We start from the raw sequence: 22,140 nt of genomic DNA on the forward strand, positions 1-22,140 counted from the left end.
AGGAATCTAGACAAGAACCTTACAGCCTTTATGAAAACAAACTCACAAGACAGCAAATGGCCAAACATAAAATGCAAAACTATAAAACTTGTAGAAGATAGATGCTATAGTTTGGATCTTTGTAGTTCCTGTGTTAGAGAATTTATCCTCAGGGTGGTGTTTTTGGAAGACTATAGATCCATTAGGAGGCCCTGCTTTGTGGAAGGTCTTCAGAGAATTGGGGACATGCCTTCAAAGTGGATTGGGGGCCCTAGCTCTTTTCTTTTGCTCTTGGTCATGAGGTGAGTAGTTTGCTGTATCATGTATTCCTTGTCATTACCATCCAGCATCCCACCAGAGGCTTAAAAGCCATGGACTAGAAATTCTAAAACTAATTAATCTTTTCTATTTATAAGTTAATTACCTCAGGTATTTTGTTATAGTGACAGTAAGCTGACTACTACAATAACATAGAGAAAATCTAGATGACCGAGGGAATTGCAATGACATCTTAAATACAATACCAAATGGTTGCTCCATGAAAGACATGAAAAACTGAACTTCATTAAAATTAAACACATCTCTTCTGCAAAAGCACTATCAGGAGAATAAAAAGACACAGCACAGACTGAAAAATATTTGCAAGACACATATATGATAAAGGACTCATATCCAAAACATGCAAAGAACTCTTAAAACTCTACAATAAGAAAAAAGACCAATTAAAAATGGGCATAAAAATGGGCAAAAGATATGAATTGACATTTCACCAGAAAAAATATCAAGGGAGAAATTAAGCATATGAAAGGATATTAAGCACCACATATAATTAGGGAATTGCAAATTAAAACAATGAAAAAAAATAAAATGTAGACAAATATTCTTATGAATAACATAAAACTATGAAAATAAATTATAGATTATATAGATAATACCCTATATTTTAAAAAATACATTTCTATGGGGCAGGGATTTAGCTCAGTGGTTCGGCTGCCTACTTCACAAGCATAAAGACACAAGTTTGATCCCCCGGTACCAAAAATACAAAAACAAACAAAAAATACATTTTTATTTTTGGATGTTCCTATATAATAAAAATCTTTTAAGCCCCAGTAGATGAATTAATAAGTCAAAACAATAGTTAAAACAACAAAAACAGAGAACTTTGAAATTTGTTATAATCAGATTGAGTTTTATTTGTATATCATTTAATTACCCTGTGTAATGAAAGAGCTTAATTAAACATAAATAGTATACCAGTTTCACAGGGTAGAAAGACTATGGGCTACATATTAGTAGAAATCAACTTGTAGTAAGAAATTGTTAGGTGAAGAAATCCTCAAAGTTGATGGGATGAAAGAAATGTTACCCCTAAGCCATCATCTTTGTGAATCATCTGAATAGTGGCTAATTATTTTTCAAAACTATTTCCTCCTCTTCCCAGTAACAGAGATTGAACTCTGGAGGAACACTGAGCTATACCCCAGCCTTCTTTTATTTACTTACTTACTTACTTAGAGACAAGGTCTTACTAGGTTTCTCAGACTGGTCTCATTTATAATCCTCCTGCCTCAGCCTCCAGAGTAGCTGGGATTACATGTGTATGCCAATGTGCCTGAGTTCAAAACTACTTTTGAAGATAGTAAGAAGCTGAATTCTGTACCAGAATCCACAATGATTGCAAAGCAGACTCAAGGATTAAACTATTTTAGAGATAATTGAATAGAAACTATGAATTTTGTACACTTATTAGGGCAAATTTTGAACTCTGAGAAGTCTGTTCATGTCTTAAGGACAGAATGAAAGTATTTAAGCTTATGGCTCTCAAGAATCAGCCTGACTACTTGTATTATGTAAAGATGTAAAAATCACCAAAGAAAATGAGCTATTATTGTAAAAGTAATCAGAAGACACGCCCTCCATAGGGTCTCTGGATAGGGAAGAATGCCAAAGGACACAAGACACACTAGCCTGGCACACTGGCCAAGACATGATTGGGTACTGGTTGAGAGAATAAGTCCACTTCTAGAGGGAAATAGATGTGATATAACGTTAAAAACTAAATGATTGTATTATTTAAAGGTATTAATGCTTTAAAAGTGAAATGTTTCAAAGTCTATTATGGCTAAACAAGGGAACCTGTATACAGTATGTGCAAGGAATAAAATTGTATTTATGACAAGAGAGTGAGTTCAACCTTTATTGCTAATAAACAGAGACATTACATTTTCAGCACAAGGAATAAAATCACATTTGTGGTAATAAATGTCTCTTCTCCTGGTCTCAGAGTAAACCAGAGTGGTGTACTTGTCACTCTTTTTCCTCTCTTAACAAATGTGGTTATTTGCTTTACACCCAAACTGGTTAGGTGGCTCATGTAATATTTAAACTTTTTCTCAAGTTCAATATTTTCACATATATATATTTATTGAAAATATACATTAAATCTTTAGAAAGGAGAAAATATTAGTGCTACTTTAAAATTTAGTCCTCATCAAAGGCAGATTGTCCCAGAGAGCACTCTGTTTAAGAACTTACGGTAATAAGAAGGGGCCTTGTAAAATTTATTAATTAGGTTCACTAATCAGAAAAATTAAAAAACATATTTAAGTTTATTGAAAATTACCATTTTTATGTAAAATCATAATCTTTTAGAGTTAAAAAGGTATTATACCTACTATAATCTTTCAGATGAATTGATTTAAGAAGCTATTTATAAATCAAAACATTTGATTTGAGAACTTTATTTGAAAATGACCCAAAATGTTATCACAATTTTACTTAATTTTAAAAGTTTAAGCTTATCTTTTCTCATGCCTTGAATTTATTTAAAAACAAAACATTTTGAAAATACTGTGCTCTGAAAAAATACAACATATTCAAATGAAATTATCATCTGGAATATAATTTAAAGCTGTAGTATCTAATTTTGAAATATATATATATATATATATATATGCTACTGAAAGATCAAGAGGAGGAGGAGCTATGCAGTCATTTAGTAAAGATAAGAAGTATTAATTATAATCCCTGTATTTAAACAGAGCATATGTTTAGCCATTACACAAAGAACAAAATAGTGCTATTAATTTATGCAAAAATGTTTTTTAATGGATATATATACAGAATTTCCCTATGAAAAGAGATAGAGATTTTTTTCATTCACAAATGTATTTTAGAATACATATATCTGAATAAATCCTTATTTGGGGATGGTAAAAAAAAAAAACATACCCTGTTTCGATAGGTAGCACATTTCCAGTCTTTTTTCATGAGAATATCCATAGAGCAAATATGCTTCTTGTAGGGCACTTTTATACCATTTCTTTTTATTTGTACATTTTCCTGGCTATATAAATAGAGAAAAAGAAGATATATTTTAACAAATATAATTTTGTTTTAAAATCTATACTTGATTTAACTCTATTCAGCTGGAACTAAATCTAACTGGACTATTGTGTATTACTTAGACTTCAGTACCTGTTTTATTATTTTAGAATTTAGCAAAATTATGGGAATTTGTGAAGTTAATAACTAAAAGAGTCAGATGCTTGTTTAACTAAGGTAAAATTATATTATGATTTGTCTTTTACTTAGGAAGTTACAAAACGTTAAAACTCTCAATATGACAACATAGTCAGTTTCATACATTTTATTAGAATAATACTGACTTCCTTTTAAGTGACATAGCAATAGTACTGAAACAGTAGAAAATGAAAAAAGAAGTTTATTATGAGGAAATTAATTTTATTTGCATTTAGTTTTTTGTTATGGCAGATATTGGCATATTCATATTGGCATATTCATTTTTTAAACTTTCTGTGCCTTAATTTACCTGTAAAGTGTGAATATTAACAATACATATATCATCAAGTTTCATGAGTATTAAATGAAAACTGATAACACTTTTTTGGAGTAATAAATCAAGAATTATTCTACTTGGATACAGCATGTTGTCTAAATGTTCATTTCACTTCTTAAAATACAGAATCAAAGAATCTTTAGATTAAAATGACTATAAAAATTATCCTTCCCATAATTTTTCCAATTTGAAAAACTTGCCAAGGTTTATACGTTTTAAAATATTATAATTTATAGAATGCCTGCCATGAGAACTTTATCATAAAAAGAATATGGATATTCATTCTATTAATTCATATTTACCCTCTGTGTATATCATACTTCTATCTCATGTGTATAATTCACACTTTACACAATAAATCTATATAATACCTATACTAAATTATTTCAGAGAATAAAACTAGATATCTAAAGCCCTTCTCAAATGCCAAATTAATTTGGAGTCCTAAAATTAATATCAGCTCTCTGCTTCCACTACACTTAGTGCTTTCATTTAATGATTTATTACACTCTGACTTGTATTGTAGTTATTTGTGCTCATGATTGTCTCTATGTATAAAATAAAAAGTCCAAGAAGACAGAGGCTGTAAATAATATTTTGTCTTTGTGTCTTTCACAGTACTCATTTGCCTAATACTTCATTGTATATTATATAAGCATTGAGAAAGTTAACTTTGGTTCTGGGCACTGATTAATTTGTTATATATGCAGTGAAATAATATCAAACACACATATATTTTGGTATACAGAATCCATAAATATCATTTATTATTTTAGGGAAAAAGATAAAAATATAGGCTTGTAAAACATTAACATTGGAAATTTCAAAGTATTTTAAGAATATCTAAGCTAGCTTTTGTATATTTAGGCATCTTTGCCACTATAATGTTATCATGATGTTAAATGAGAAATTATAATGAAAAACCACCTAAACCCTTATATAGCACAAAACAGTGTCCATAATATTTCCTCTAGGAATAAAATTAAAGAACTAGTTAAGAAAATGTACCCATTGAGAAAAACCAATGTGATAGAGTTAAAATAAAATTCAGTGAGTCAAGGGAATTGAAAAGCTGTTTAAAACTTGTTTGGGAGCCTTTAGGAACTTATTGGTAGGGATGTGCCACCTACTGGTAGTTCAAATTAACACTTTTCAGTAACTCAAAAGAATTTTGAATTCCAGAACTATGTTCAAATGTGCATTGTAGATGAGTAAGTAAATAAATGTAGATTGTTGTACACAAATAAATGTGATTGTTGTACATGAAAAAATATTTCCCCTGAAAAGCCCTATTGCGTTTTTTGAAGCAAAAATTAATGTAAGACCTGGTCTTACTTGGAGGGAAATATGGTATGTATACTCATATACAAGATACGTTATGTACCATTATCACTACTTATTTGCAACATGCCCTAGGCAATGAACATTTACTTACTCTAACATCATGCAATTTGAAACAATGTTGCAATTTAAAAATTTTACCCACATATTTGCCCATGTGAGAGTCTATTGAAGAGTAAATTCCTAGACACTGAATTAGCAAATTTAATGTATTTGTTACTTGAATAAAATTACTTGAGTGGGATCATAGTTTCCAGTGCCACAAGCTATAGTTTCCCCACATCATGCATGACAAACACTTCTGCTCCAAGGTTTTAGATTTTTGTCAATCTTCTTAACAAAATGTTATTTCCTATTTATTATCATTTCTTTATAATCAAGAAATTATGGGTCACTTTTCATATTTTCAAAATCCATGCATATTTCTTTTCTAAGTAATGACTGCTCAGGTTTCATGTTAATACACATATTGGCCTTATTGAATTATGAAAGAAATTTATATACTAAAGGAAATAGCCCTGTGCTATATTTGTGACAAATAACTTTGTACCAAATTTATTTATAAATTTGTAACAAATATGTATCTGAATATGAGATACAACTATCAACTTCATTTTTCCCAAGTAGCTACCATTTGTACCGATACTATTTATTGTATCATACCAATATATCTTCACTTTTTTTTTTGAGATGGGGTCTTGCTACATTTCCCAGGCTGATCTTGAACCCCTGGGTTCAAGTGATCCTCCTGCCTCAGCCTCATAAGAAGCTGCAACTACAGAAATGTAACACCCCTGTGCCTGGCTTTTCTTGAATATGACCTTAACCACATTAACTATTATTTCAGGTACTTGTGAGTTAATTTGTGAACTCTCAATATTATTCTATTAATCTGTCACATTACATAACAAATTGCTTTAACGATTGGAACTTTATTACATTTTTTGCACTTTATATTTTTATTGTATTATCTTTGTACACTAACTCCCACTCTCTTGTTCAATTTTCTTACAAATTGTAGGCTTAATTTGTGTTGTTAAAATCTTGTCTTTGTAATTGAAATTTATTAAAAACTCAGTTCCAAAATTCATTTAGATAAAGTTGACATGTTTCATATTAAATCTTCCAAACCAAAAAAAGGATTACTTATTTCTATTTAACTAAATTTTTTTCTGTATTTGAGTAGCATTTTAAAGTTTTATTCATATAGATCTTACGTGATACTTCTTAAGCTCACTCCAGTGTATTTTCTATATAAGTATTGTTGTCATTATGTCACTCCTTCCATATTTTCAAGCTGGTTACTTATGTATAGTAATTATATAATGACACATAATTGAATGTCCTTACTGTTTTAACAGAATTTCTATTACATATAAAAGTTTTGTTTACAATAGCTTTTTTTTCAATTTGTTTTCCATGGAAACCCAGATATATAAGCATCTACTAATGTATTTTGCTTCTTCCTTTTCTGTTGGTGTATTGTTTCTTTCTTTAACTAATCATATTAGCAATTAGACCAGGACAAATATTAAATAGGAATATTAACTCAACATACTTTTAAAGTCTAAATCTCCACTTGAACAACCAGTTTCTCCCATGTTACAATAAATGATTAAATTAAATCAGTTCATGTGTTTTCAATATATGTTGAACTAGTTTGTATTTATTTAGTTGAATCATTCTTTAGAAGCTAAAAAAGGTTGGTAATCATCTTCATAAACTTAGATCTTTGAGAAATTATTATAATCTTTCAATTAAAATTTGCAAAAAAAGCCCTAGGTAGACAAGAAAGAAGCAAACACTCAGAAATTCATGAAATATAACAGATTCAATGGATATAATAATTACTAGGATAAAGTTTGCAAAGAAGAATGAACAACATGCTTGAACTATAATAGTTATTTTCAATTTTAAAATACTACTGTATTTAATAAAATAAATGTTGAACTTGGAAGTTCAGATTGTGGAAACCAATTTGGCAAAGGAAATAATAGTTTATAAATAATTCCAAACTAAAGCAAAATTACCTTTAAAAATGTATCTTTGAAAAAGTGAAACATTTAGGTTTAGCTCTGTAGCCAGAAGTCAAATAGATATCCTAAATTCAGATTTAACAAAGACTTGTTTAAGGCCAAGTACTATTCCAAAATGTGATTCAAGCTTTAGCAAAAAATAATTGTCTTTCAAGCTCATTGTTTTAAGTGAAATCTAGATGTTTCTTAATCCTTGGATATTAGTTATAGAAGGCCATATGATTTTCTGGTAAACTCACATAAGAAAATGTCTTCCACTTACTTGTATCCCTCCCCCAATTCAAAAGCTGAAATGTCTACTCTATGTAAGAGACAAAATTCCAAATATCATTTTGAGTTTAGGCTCCTCTACTCCACAACTAGGGGTACACTGTAGAGTGCCAATGGTTCTCTTGTCTTCATGCTTCTTTCTGCAAATTTTCTGCGTGCTCTGCTGTTCAAAGGGTTAGATGTGGGGAACAGAAGAGAAATTGAAGAAAATGTCTTCACTGGCCTATTAATGCAATTATTGTTTTCTGGGCTCGAAATATCTTTTTTATTGTGGGTTCCTTCATGACGTTTTCTGAGGACTCTTCTCCCACTGAGGAACACCTGACTGCAGCTTCCTTGACATGGGTAATGCTTTTCTTTTAGCTGGTTGCTTTCAACACATATCCCATTATCATTGTTCTGCATATTTCTGCTTAGGTTATAAGGGGCAGGAAACATTTTGGGTGAAGATCCTTTATAAAATGATCCTGACTCTTCCCATGTCTGCATCATTGTCCTGGAAAACAGCTGGCAGGCCAGCCATTCTCAGTGGCTATGATATCTCTTTAGCTGTCATTACCAGAAACACTTGCTCTGTAGATTACTCAAGGGGAAATTGGACACCAGTGTGTTATGCTGCTCAAGCTCCAGAGTACACACACCAAACATTCAAAAAAATCCCTGTAGTATCCATGGGGTAAAGAAAAATAACCAACTTTCCTTTTTCCAAGATGGGGAAAGAAGAGTTGTAGGAAAAATTCCATAGTACACCAGTATTTTTTCAGAAATTTCTGAAGAAATTTCTATATGTTCATCATCAAACTTTTTCTACCCTTATGTAAGTTGGGCTAAGGGGTGCCAGACCAGTTTTGGCAACTTTTTTGTAAGTCCTGCATACATACTTTCTTACCTCACTTTGCAATGTGGAAATAATTATTTTTGTCTTCTGATTGGATTCCTAAAGACATATCTTTTACTAAAACCTAATTATATATAACTTCAAACCTTTCAAATTAGCCTACCTCCCACCTCAAAGTAAAACTCCAAAAGTTCTAAAATATATTTATTCAAGAAAGAAATTTTCAAGACAGCTCTTCAGAAAAACTTTCAAGGAACTTTAAAAACTTTAAAGTCAAGGAATAAGACCAACGACTTTAGATCAGACCACAAGAAAAAGTGGATATCTTGAACTTCAAATTCCAGTGAATCCTATCATCCTTAGAGAGCAGATTATGTCTTTTATTATATTTATACTACTCTGGGAACTTGAACTCTATTAATCAGTTTTATTAATGTTAGCATAGAAGAATAAAACAATAATCATAGAATTCAAAGATATTTAGTCTAAAATTGGTATATACTTATGAACATAAATAACACAATTCTTGATAGATGAATAATCATGGAAATGTTTGTGGTAAGAATGAGACCAGAATAAACAAATGAGTAGACAAAGAAAGATAATAAAACTTCATAACTATGTCACTGTGCTTAAAATGGATAAGTTTATAAACTATTGTCTTATGTGATTTTGTTTCAATGAGGCATAATTAGCCAAATGAAGGCTTTAATATCAGTTTTCCATTTCCTAGGGTTTGAGAAAAATAGTTTGATCTCCCCACTCAATAATTTTGACTTACTGCATCAAGTTTTATACTATCATCTCAAACTAATATAAAGTTGCAAGCTTAAGGAAAAGATTATATATGTGCTCGTCCACCCAGTATGAATTCTTCTCTACCAGAAATTCATGTCTCTTTTGCTTTGCATTTTAAGACTTTTTCTCTCCAAATAAGAGTTAATCAACATATAATTACCTGGGGTATAGCAAGAGAAATGGTACTTCTCAATCCTGAATATGTAAATAATGTCATATTAATTTTACTAAATCAAACTGAATGTGACAAACCTCGTCAAACCTGGATGAGGAATTTGATCTGAGTCATTTTGGAGCCACCCTAGGTTAATATGAATTGGGAAGACATAAATAGTGCTTGAAAATTGAGGTAGATCATTATGTTTCAACACATCATGGTTACATAAATATGTAGCCCAACAACTTCTTTGCCATATATGGACAAAATAATCCCTTTGGAGGCTGTGAGATTTAATGGCATCGGTCCAACCTGTCAGAGTACACTGGGGTGCTATTCTTCAAAGTACTAATTCTTGCCCAATGTAACTTTTGTCCTCCAAGTTGAGAAAAGATTTTCTTGGCCTTACTGCTCTTGCCTCTACCTCTCAGAGGCACTGGACTCTGTTTACATTCTACCTTGCCCACCGTCAGAGAACTCAAGTCAGTATAACAAGCAAGCTCTGCTTTTGACTTTCATAACAGAAAACCCCTGGTATGGTAATACAAATGCATGATAACTTTTAGGAATAAAGGAGAAGGAAAAGTACAATCAAAACAAGAACTGCTGTCAACCAGCCACTAGTGAGATTTTTTTTTTAGCTCTCCTAGCTATGTAGCTTTGAATATTAGAGTAGATAGGGACACTCCCATGTTCCCTATATATTTACTCTGTCTACTGCTTGACCCTAATTTTTCTCTATAGTACTCTAATAACTAACATTCTATATCTTTTTCTTGTTTATTTATTATGTATCTTATTCTGCTAATTTAAATCTAATGAAGAAGCTGAATTTTGTGATTTGTTCACTTCTGAACCTAGAAAAAAATTTAAATAATAGACATTCAGTTAATATTAAGTACTACAAGTAGACATATTTTGTATGAGTAAGTATGAATAAAATCCAATCATGAAACTAAAGAAGAAAATAAAGGCTACTACATTGTATCCCCTACAAAGTTAAAATAAAAATTTATAAACATGATGATGATCCAGTATCATGTTGAAACTACTTCTAAAATACTATAGAACTTCATTTTTTGCATCGACTTGTGACCTACAAAATACTCCATGGATTACTATGATCCTATGATCTATAATACTAGTAGCATTTTTCTTGAAAATGTGTCAATTTCAAGGGCCAATGTAAAATGCAGTACACCTAGTTATAAAATTAAAGCAACTTAATCAATGTTTCTTACTATCTCTTTTAGGACTGTAGAACCTCACTACAATCTATTAAACATAAGGATAACACTTTTAATATGAGATTATCAATTCAAATTTAAGTATCAAAGTTAAGTATCAATATGGGTACTTAAAACTGAGAAAATTTATCTTCAGATACAATGTTGAGACGATATTAAAAACCTGGAAAACTGGAATCATAAGTACCTAGACTTGCTTTTTGGAGCTTTATAAATCCATTGAAATAACTTCAAATATTGACATACTTGAATTTATTTCTAACATAATATAAAATCCTAGGGATATAAGTCATAGATCTTGCAATATAAAAAGATACAGAATTATTATCTTTTGGACTATATTTCCAATAAATGTTTGAGGACCAACACCATCACCTATTTCAAAGTACTCTGTCCAGAAATTAATGTCAATTGTTGCTGTTCATACATTTAAAGTTGCATTTTAGCTCTCTGACTCCAACCATGTACTGCAGTGATGCATCATTCTATTTACTATTGTGCAAAGCTATTTCTTTTTTCTACTGTTGAGTGGATTATTTTCACTTAATGTAATTCAGTAGAAAGTAAATCACAAGGATATCTTGTCTTCCTTAAATTGGATTTCTGCAATAGCAACTAGTAATCCAGACAGTAAGAACATTCTTGTTCCTTTGATGCAAAGTAGAAGGTAGCCATATCACATTCACGGGCACCACAGAAGGTATAGCTTTAGTCTTCTTAGCTTGCTTTCTTCAAATCTTTAACATAGGTTAATATAATCAACTTTGGAAATGTTATATAAATTATTGAATACTAGAAGCAAATGTTGCTTTTAAAATCTATTTTATCATTGTTTATACATAAATAGGAATGTTGTTTACTCTAATTCAGCAGGACTTTAAAATTAAAACAACTTATAATCCTCCATTTTCCATGCCACTAGAAAGTGTGAACCAACAAAAAGTTGAATAAAATAAGCTACCTCTGGTTAGTGTGATCCTTTACATGAGATTGAAAGATAATACCAAAATCCAATGGCCTCTGTAGGAGTAATGAGGCTGAAACAAAATAAGAAATATTTACAGTATAATTCCAATAGCTGGCTTGAAATACTGGAAAGTATCAAAACAGGTTACCTAATTTTTGAATCTGTATTCCATAGAATGTTGGGGAATACAAAACTAAGTGTTTTAAGATTAAAAAAAAAGACCTTAGCAGAAAAAATAGAAAAATCACAGGTTATTTGATAAGCTTTTTATTAATCTATATTTTATCATACATTTACTAAGTATGTGACTACCTTAAGCTCTTTTCCTAGCAAGATAGGATAACTGCTATGTGCTGTGATTTTTTTTAAGCAACCCCTGTATGAACCCATTACTGAAGTGACATCTTCTAGGAAACAATTTTTATACGACCAATACACCAACCATTTAGTGTAATGGATCTGAAATAAGATTTTGAGAAGAGGAAAAAAGTGAGAGAGTTCCTGCTGTCACAGCAGGAAGAACATCAGGTGCACCAAAGGGAGGAAAATGTTGAAAAGGTCAAGGGAATCTAGTGTTAACAATTTTGCTCAACATTTCCTTGACTTCTTTAGTATCCATAACTCATAAACACATTCAGATCTACCATAAAATAGGAAAAATAAACAATACACATTTATAAACAACATCTTTAGATGATTCCAGTAACACAGAGAAAACAAGTATTTATGGAGAAAATATCTCCATACAATGGTTCTTGAGCTATACCAAGAAGGTTATAATCAATATGGTTTAAAAGTATTGATTCTAAGAATACTCCCCAGTAAGTAAGCTCAGAAATGTAAATTTCTAAGGAGCTTTACAACAGAATGTGATGACCAGCAAGTTTGGGAACCAATACTAGAGTAAGACAACAAACAAACTCTGGCACCAGGATACCAATAATTGTAATAATAATAATAATGATGATAATAATAATAACAACAATAATAATAATATAGGTGCTAATGATACAAGGAAATGAAATAAATATATCCTAAATTTTAATGACAGCATGAAGAGGCCCAAATCCAAGAAAAAAAGTCAATTGTTAAGTAAAGAAGAGATATTCAAATCTTTGTCCAACTTTGAAAAACCTTTTTTAAAAGTTAAGCTGCCTGAATTGAAACAGTAGATCAATAAGGGCTTAGTGGTTTTGGAACTTACAGATACTACTATGAACTTGCTATGCTCATGATGATTAAAAGCTAATGGCTCAATATAAATATCAAATGTGCTAACATATAATAATATAACACGTAGTTTTTATAATCATAACCCCTGGGCTTGAGTTCCAGTTCTGCTGCTGTGTAACTCAGGTAAGTCAACCTGAATTTCAGTATTCTTAAAGATAATGTGAAATTGTTGTTTGGCCTTTGCAGCCCCAGAAAATGAAACAGAAACTCTACTCACAATTGAGAAGAGTTAACTGAGTACATAGTTCATTTCTATAGGAGTTCAATTATTTGGGAGGGTGGGCTTTTTATAATTTTTATTTTTATTGATACATGATTGCAGTACATAATGATTACAGTCCTTGGGGAATTGGTATACTTTGTCAACCTTATTCTTGTCTCTTGTATTAACATATCTTAATTCTTTTTTGTCCACCCCCAATCTCTTGGTCTTCTTTCCTTTCACAAAAGATATACCTAATTTCTATTATCTGTCTTTTATTATCTTTTTGCATTTTGTGTTTCTCATGTAAAACAAACCATGCAATATTTAAGCCTGTGCATCTGATTTATTTTACTTAACATGATGGTCTCGAGGTACATCCATTTTCCTACAAATCTGAGGCCATCCTGGATTACATAGTGAATTCAAGTTCAGTCTGACATTACATAGTGAGACGCTGTCTCAAAACCCCCCAAATAAATAAAGAAATAAAGGAGCCAATCAAAAAATGGACAACTGAAATGGATAGACATTTCTTAGAAGTACAAATGGCCAATAAATACATTTTAAAAATGTTCAACATCTCTGGCCATTAGAGAAATGAAGCCAGGCATCATGCACATGCCTGTATACCCACTACTCTGGAGACTGAGGGAGGAGGATCAATGAGAGTTCAAGATGAGCCTGAACTACATAGCAAGACCCTGTTTCAAAAAGGAAACTACAACAACAACAACAAAAACTGAAACTGAAAAAAAAATAGTTCAATTATTTAAAGAACCTATTTTTTAAAAATTTAATAATTTATTCCAATGGCTATGTGATACTGCCAGGTACCATTTTAAACACTTCACAAACAACTCATTTTAATGCCCTAATTCCTATGTAAGATAGGTACCCTTACACTTGTTTCACAAGGATAAAGAACATAAGGCACTGAGTTTAGAATTTACCAAAGTTCACACAACTAGTAAGAGGAAGCTGGAATTGATATGTGCACAAAATAGTTTCAGAGTTTGGGTACCATTTCACTACAAGGCAATTCTATTGCACAAATCTCAAAGATAATGTTATAAGAGCTATAAGCTTTTATCAAAAAAAGTTTAAATTGTGTTAAAACTTATAAGAAATGGGATTAAAAATATCAAAGTAAAGATCAGCAGCAAAATACAGCTTCTTTGGGACCTGGAATCAAGACACCTGGCAAACAATCTAATGAAGAAAAAAAGAAGTGATCTCTGAGAATAAAGAAAGCTGATAGGAAAACTAGGAAGTAAGGACAATTGGAGAAACCAAACACAGTGTAGAGAAAAGAACAAAGAAGTTCAGAACACTAATGCTAATGAGTCTCTGTCTCCACTAACACAAGGTAAACTGGGTGTTTAACACCTAGGGAAAAACAATGAACCAAGACAGCAAAAAAGTGTCCTGTTATTGTAAATTGCAAAAAACATCACAAACCCACAGATCTCAAACCAGCACAGGGAAAGTAGTGACTTGGGGTATGCAGAGAGATGTAGAAATTGGAAGTGGCTGGAGTGAATATACCCCTAGAGCAGATAAGATAGACTAAACACACCCAGTGGGAAAAGTAGGGCAGGACTTAGCATTCACACCTAAAAATATGAGAGTAGAAACAAAATAGGACTTAGTTATTCACTCATCCAAAAACATAGAGGAATATTTTTAAATTCACTGCTCTTTTTCTTCATTGATTTTTTGGAGTTTGGGATTTTTTTCTCTTTTTTTCTTTCTTGTGTGCTTTCTTTTGTTTTTCTTCTTTTTGTGATTACCATTTTTGGTTACTATTATCAAATTCTATTAATTTTATTTTACTCTTTAATAGAATCACAGGTGCAAATTCCCTGTGATGTGTTATCATTATGTATATCTAAAATGTACCAATAAATGTCTTGCTAAAAAAAAGATACTTTAAAAAGAAGAAAAAATAGAATCACTTGACATTTTTCTCTCATTTTTCTTTTCTTTTTCAAAAATTATTTCTTTAATTTTCCCCTTTCTCAACCCTTCCATATTTGTTAGTATTAAGATTTATTAATCATTAGATGTTTAGTTGACTCTATGCTATTATTGTTGAATTCTTTTCTATTGATAATTGATATTGATAATAGTATAGTTGTTAACATTTAGCAGATATTTGATGTATGTCAATACTTGCTTTGTCTTTTTGTCTATATCATTATTGCAGGTCTCTTTTCTATTCTTAAAGGTGGTCCAGTGGTAACTTTCATTGGTTCTTATGGTATGTCAATGTTCAGTTTGCGTTTGGATCTCTTATTTTTGCTGATTATATTGTTATTGCCAGGGTAAAATAGTTATTGCTGGGTTTTTATGCCAGTATCTGGTTTGTCTTTCTGTCATCAACAATATTGTAGCTCATTTCTGGAGAACTGGGTGCTGGGATAACTTACTGTACTCTCCCCTCCCCAAAGTAACAGAGGTTTTCTAATCTTAGGACACAGGACAAGGCCTACTGTTATCCACACCCACAATGTACCACTGTAAAGCAGATATTAACTAAAAAAAATCTCCATATTAGCAACAAAATGTTTCCACTGTAATCAAGCCTCAACTCACAGCACAAAAAAAAAAAAAAAAAATAGAAACATGAAAAATGAGACAATAAAACACCTCCAAAAACTTCCAAATCCCCCAGGATTTGATTTGTGAGGCATCAATGAGAATGAAATCAAAAGCTAAACTGTTGAATTATGCCAAGTGATAAAAGACCACACATTCACACACACACACACACACACACACACACACACTCACACCCCAGATCAATAAGATATTCTGTAAGCTCAAAGATGATACAACTAAACAGATAATGAGTTTTAATATACTAAATGATCAATGAGCTTACAGAAGACACTAATAAAGCTAGCTGAGCTAAACAAAATGATATAAAACATGAACATCCATCCAGTACATAGATAAATAAACATGAATTTGAATCCATGAAAAGGTATTCAACAGAAATCCAGGAGATAAAAAAAATTCTAGTGAATATGTGGGAAGCAGAATTGACTAATTTCAAAGATGAGTGTCAGAACTAGAAAATAGTGCCAATGCAGGTGACTATATACTAAAAGATACCTTAAAAAAACAAGAGATCATGGAAAAGGTATCCAACAGCTGCTAGGTAATGCAAAGGAGACTAATAAGATTAAATGAAAGTAGTGAAAAATCAGAAGAAAGCACAAATGATATACAAGTCTATTTTAAAAATAATAGCAGAAAACTTTTGAAGAATGGGGAAAGAATTTAACATGCAGATAAGCAAAGCATACAGACAGAACCCCATATAACCCTGATCAGAAAAGAATTTCTCCATGGCACACTATAGTTGAAATCCCAGAACTTCAACACAAGGACAGAATCTTAAGAGCTGTTAGAGAAAAGCAATAAATTATTTATAAGGGTAAACCCTTTGTACGAATTACAGCAGACTTCTCAACACAAACCTTAAAGACTAGAAGAGCTTGAAGTAAAAATTTTCAAGGCCTTAAAGGAAACAAATTTCAACCCAGGCTAGTATATCCCAAAAAACTATCAAACCTGATGGAGAAATAAGGTCCTGCCACAACAAAGAGTATCTTAAGAAATTCATGACCACCCAACAAGTACTGAAAAAAATCCCAAAGGTAACCTAGAAAGAAATAATAGAGCCAATGATACTAAAAAGTCTAGTGGAATCAATACATCAATCAAAGTGAGCAGTTAAGCATAAGGGGAAAAATAGCAATGGGAAAATAATACAATGAAAGGAATAAGTAAATACCTTTCTGCAATAACTCTCAGTGGAAGTAGTCTTAACCCACAATCCACAGATGGGCAGATTGGATAAAAAATAAAATGTATGCCATATAAAAAAAAAAACCACTTAACCCCCCCCAAAAATTTATAGACTAAAAATCAAAGGATAGAAAACAGTATTCCATGTAACAGTAGCCTGAAAACAAGCTATCATATTTTTAGAAAAACTGTACTTCAATACAGAACTAATCATAAGAGACAAAGAAAGTCATGACACATTCAACAGGAAGAGATAGCAATTATAAACACATATGGATTAAACATCAGTACTATGAACTTCAAAAAACAAACACTATTGGACATAAAAGATCACAGTAATATCAATACAATTGTAATGGGAGACCTAGTGCTCCACTGTCACAAATAACAAATCAACTAGACAAAATATCAACAAAGAAATATCAAAGTTTAAACCACACCTTTGAACAAATAGACTAATAGTTATCTACAGAGCATTCTACCAAACAATAGAATATACATTCTTCTCAACAGCACATGGAACTTTTTCCAAAATAGAGTCCACATTATAGCCAATAAGGCATGCTTAAGTAAGTACAAGAGAATAAAAATTATACCATGTACATTATCAGATCATATTCCAATGAAACTAGAAATCAATGGGAAAAGAAATCACAGAAATAATGCAAACACATGGAGATTAAACAATACACTCTAGGATAATTAATCGGTCACACACAAAAAATCAAGGAATAAATTAGATAGTTACTAGAGTCAAATAATAATGCCAGCACAACACACCAGAACCCATGCAACATGATGAAAGTAGTCCTAAGAGGAAAGTTTATAGCTCTGAATGCTCATATCAGAAAAATAAAAAAAGAAAATAAATAAATGAATAAGAGACCATAATGTCCTAGAAAAACAAGAACAATCCCAAAGCTAGCATAATGAAGAAAACTGTAAAGATCAAAGCAGAAATAAAAGAAAATGAGACTAAAAAGAAAAGAAATCAATGAATAAAATTGCTGAACTATAGATTTGGATCTTTGATTCAAATCTTTGACATCTTTGATTCAATCCTTGAAAAACATAAATGAAACAGACAATCCTTTAGATAATCTTACCAGACTAAGGAAAGGAAAGACCTGTAGTAATACAACTAGAAATGAAAAATTGTAAATCACAATAGACACCACTGGAATCTGGAAGATTATTACTTATTACTTTAAAAACCTACGGTTCAATAAAGTGGGGAATCCAGAAGAAATGAATAGATTCCTAGGTATATATTAATTATCAAAACTAAACCAAGAAGAAGTAAAAAAAAAACAAAAACCCTGATAATCCAATAGCAGTCAATGAAATTGAGGCAGTAAATAAATAAAAAATAAATAAAAATAAAAAGCCTACCACCTAAGATAAGCTTTGAACCTGATGGATTCACCACTGAATTCTACCAAAACTTCTGAGATGATCTAATCCCAATACTTCTCAAACACTTTAATGTAATTGAAAGAGGAGTATTGTCAACCTCATTCCTTGTACCAACATTATCTTGAGGTCAAAACTAGATATGAACTCAACTAAAAAGAAAACTATAGCCCAATCTATTTAATGAACACAGAAGCAAAAATAACCCAAAAGATACTAACCAAAAAATGCAAGAAATTGTTTAAAAGATCATATATCTTAATCAAGTTCATTCCAGAATCAAGTATGTTTCAACATATGCAAATCAATAAATGTGAAACATCACATGAACAGGAAAAAACCCTCAGATGATCATTTCAATAGATACAGAAAAATCCTTTGACAAAATTCAACATCTATTCATGATAAAAACCCTCAAGAAATAAGTATAGGAGGACCTTATCTCAACCTGATAAAAGCCATTTATGACAAACCTACTACCAATAACACATTATATGTGGAAAAAATGAAAGCTTTTCTTCTAAAGTCAGGAATGAGACAAGGATACCCACTATCACCTCTACTATTCAATATAGTACTCAAAATTTTAACCAGAGCAATCAGCCAAGAGAAATAAATGAAAAGGGTATGTATATAGTAGGAAAGCAATACCATGATACTTTACATAGAAGACCCAAAAAATTCCACCAAAAGATTTCTAGAACTAGAAAAAATTCAGCAAAGTAGCACCATACAAAGTCAAAACAAAACAAAAAAAATAGTATTTCTTTGTGCCAATAATTAACCCAAATTAGGAATGCAATACCATTCACAATAGCTTCAAGAAAAATTAAATACCTAGGAATTAACCTAACAAATGAAGTGAAAGACCTCTATAATAAAAACAATGGTCCTCTGAAAAAGGAGATTGAAGAGGACATCAGAAAATGAAAAGATATCTCCTGTTCCTGGATATGCAGAAAGAATACTGTCAAAATGGCCATACTACCAGAACTCATATATATATTTAATCCAAATCTAATAGAAAATATCAACAGTATTCTTCACAGAAGTAGAAAATAAAATCCTCAAATTTATTTGAGACCAAGAGACCCAGGACAGTAAAAAGCAATCCTTGTAAAAATCGAAGAGCAAAGCAGGAGAAATCACAATCCCAGATTTCAATCAATATTACAAAGCTACAATGATAAAGATAGTATAGTACTAGCACAAAAACAGACATGTGGATCAATAGAACAGAGTAGAAATTGCAGAAATGGCTCCAGGTACATTCAGCCATCTGATCTTTGACAAAGGGGCCAAAAGCATACACTGGAGGAAAGATAGCCTCTTTAACAAACAGTTCTGGAAAAACTGACAGTATATATGCAGAAGATTGCTTCTAGACACATATCTCTCACCAACCATGTACTAAAATAAAATCAAAATGGACCAAAGATATAAATATTTAAAAAGAAACAATCTGTAGGAAGATGAAATAAGCAAAATTCTTAAAGAAATAAGCACGGGCAAGGACTTCTGAACTGAACATCAATTGCAAAAAAATACATCAAGAATCAACAACTTGTCTACAAGCTACAAACAACCTACAGAATAGAAAACAACTTTACTAGCTACTCCTCTGATATAGAACTAATATTTAATATAAATAAAAAACTCAAAATGTTTAGACACCACAAGACCCAATCAAAATGACTGGCAATTGAATTGAATATATATTTCTCAGAAAAAGTACAAATGGCCAGTAAATACATTAAGAAATGCTCAACATTTCTGGCCATTAGAGAAATGCAAAGTAAACCAACACTGAGATTACTTCTTACTCCAGAGAGAACAGCTATCATCAAGAAATCAAATAAAAATAAAGCTGGTGAAGCTTTATTCTTATCTCTGTTTTCTTTTTACCTTGTTGGTAGGAATGTAAACTGGTACATGTACAATGGAAATCAGGACAGACATTCCTCCAAAACTGAAAATAAAACTCAATTTTATCTAGTTATTCTTCCAGCTATCTTCCCAAAAGAGGTAAAGACATGACATTACTATAATACATACATACCTATATTTATCACAGCATGACTCATAACTGCTAAATCTTGGAAATGGCCTATATGTCCATCAACAGATAAATGGATAAAAAAAAACTGGTCTGCTTGCAAGGTGGAGTACTACTGTGCTATAAAGTAAAATAAATTTGAGTCATTTTTTTGAATATGGACACACTTTGAGAAAACAATATTGTGAAATATATCACATACACAAGCTTAAATATCCTATGGTTTCTCTTATAGGAGAAACCAAAAATATAAATAATTTAATGAGCAAAATAAAAGAGAAATAATAGGAAACAGGAGATCTTTTGAAAAGGAAGAGACCAAGAAATGGAGGGAGAAGGGAGGTGGAGGAGGGTAAGAGAAAATAAAAAGAATAAGATATGTTATATACATGTATCAACTCTCCATGATGAATGTAATCATTGTGAATTATAAATGTGTACTAATAAAAATAAATATAAATTATACAAAGCTATCATGCAGCACTTTCTGTATCAGATCACTTTTATATTTCTTTGGAAAAATTTTTATAACACTATTAACTAGTAGTTAAAAAGTTAAATAATGAAATGTACATTTAAGTATGGTAAAATGATATATTTTGTTAAGTATATTTTAAGACATTTTTAAAATAATTTAAACTTAAATTTATTATACAAAAATTTATATATTCTGATTTTAAGGTATGGAATTTTTATTTTGCAAACCTTAACATGTCATTAAGTTTATGGCCAGAAAATAATTGTAAATACTGCTATGTAAAATGATAGTGAAGTATTAGCAATATATTAATGAATAAAACACATGGAGCAAATGAACATTGAGCCAATGAATCATTTTTATGTAAAGTGCTGCTATCTCCCACTGCTGTAGCCCAGCTAAATGTTTCAGTAGTGGTGTCAAACAAAACTGGGAGAAATGTATAGGCTTAAATCAATCCTAAAAAATAAGCATGTATTTGTTTATGCTGAATCTTTAAAAAGTCAGGATTGGTTATAGTATTTTAAGCAATAGTACCAATAGATATCAAGATCTGAACCTAAAAGAAAATTAAAATACTTGCCTACTACTTTCTCATGCACATTTGCTTGGTTTTTTATGGGTTATATGTTTACGGGAAAACACTGATTAGATTTATGATAGAAAGGTACTCAGATTCTATGTTTAATGATAGATTCATAAGAAAAAGTGGGGAATTTAAATGAAGAGGATGGTTAAATATGAAGAATCATTATATATTCTGTGAGCTGAACAAAATAGGGAGTAGTAATTATGAAATCTGGTATCAAATTACTTAAATCATCTTTTTTTAGAGTTTAGAGACAATGAGGTATGTCTAATTCATGAGTTGAACTCATCCTTTGCTAGAAAGGAAAATGGCTTGTGGGTGTAAAGAGTTAAAGAAAACAAAATGAAAAAGAAATTAATATATCCAATTATAAGCTTTCAGTTATATGACTTTTAGTGTCACTTTTCCCTGGTGGAAGAAGGCATCAAGAAATTACTTTACAATTATTTACCAATTTAAGAACCACAATATGAAAGACTCATAGTAAGGCAGATGTGTTTTACCATAAGGGGTATAACTGAGGGCAATTTAGTGAGCTTTTTGTATTAGTTTAAAAACAATGATTTGATTCATAGTATTTTTTATAATAGAAAACAAGCACATCTAGAAAATTGAGAAAGCTATATATTAGAATTTCTTAGAAAAAATATTGCTATTCCACTGAAGAGTCAATATGAGAAATTGAGTTGATACTTAATACATTTCTCCTGCATTCGAAGATTGGATAGGTAGCCACCTGCTCCATTCTTTATGAACTGAGTGAAGTTGGCCATATTATTTGGATTTATACTTTAACTTCAGTATAAGTTCATAGCTATCTAAATTCACAAGAGATGAAGTGAAAAGATGACAGAA

General features: G+C 31.0%; 1 protein-coding gene across 5 annotated transcripts in view; it reads right to left on the minus strand.

Annotated features, from left to right (window-relative positions):
* Window positions 1-22,140, minus strand: part of Zcwpw2 (zinc finger CW-type and PWWP domain containing 2) — a 185,621-nt gene that overhangs the window by 65,090 nt on the left and 98,391 nt on the right. For all 5 annotated transcript variants that reach the window (XM_087181433.1, XM_087181435.1, XM_087181436.1 and 2 more), the window contains exon 4: window positions 3,214-3,328. In XM_087181433.1, the coding sequence (XP_087037559.1) occupies window positions 3,214-3,328 (115 nt within the window). The remainder of the gene's footprint in view (window positions 1-3,213; window positions 3,329-22,140) is intronic.

Source organism: Heterocephalus glaber, unplaced genomic scaffold (genome assembly GCF_053883595.1).
Source record: "Heterocephalus glaber isolate CG9 unplaced genomic scaffold, H.glaber_assembly_v1.0 deba00001472, whole genome shotgun sequence".
NCBI classification, from domain to species: domain Eukaryota; kingdom Metazoa; phylum Chordata; class Mammalia; order Rodentia; family Bathyergidae; genus Heterocephalus; species Heterocephalus glaber.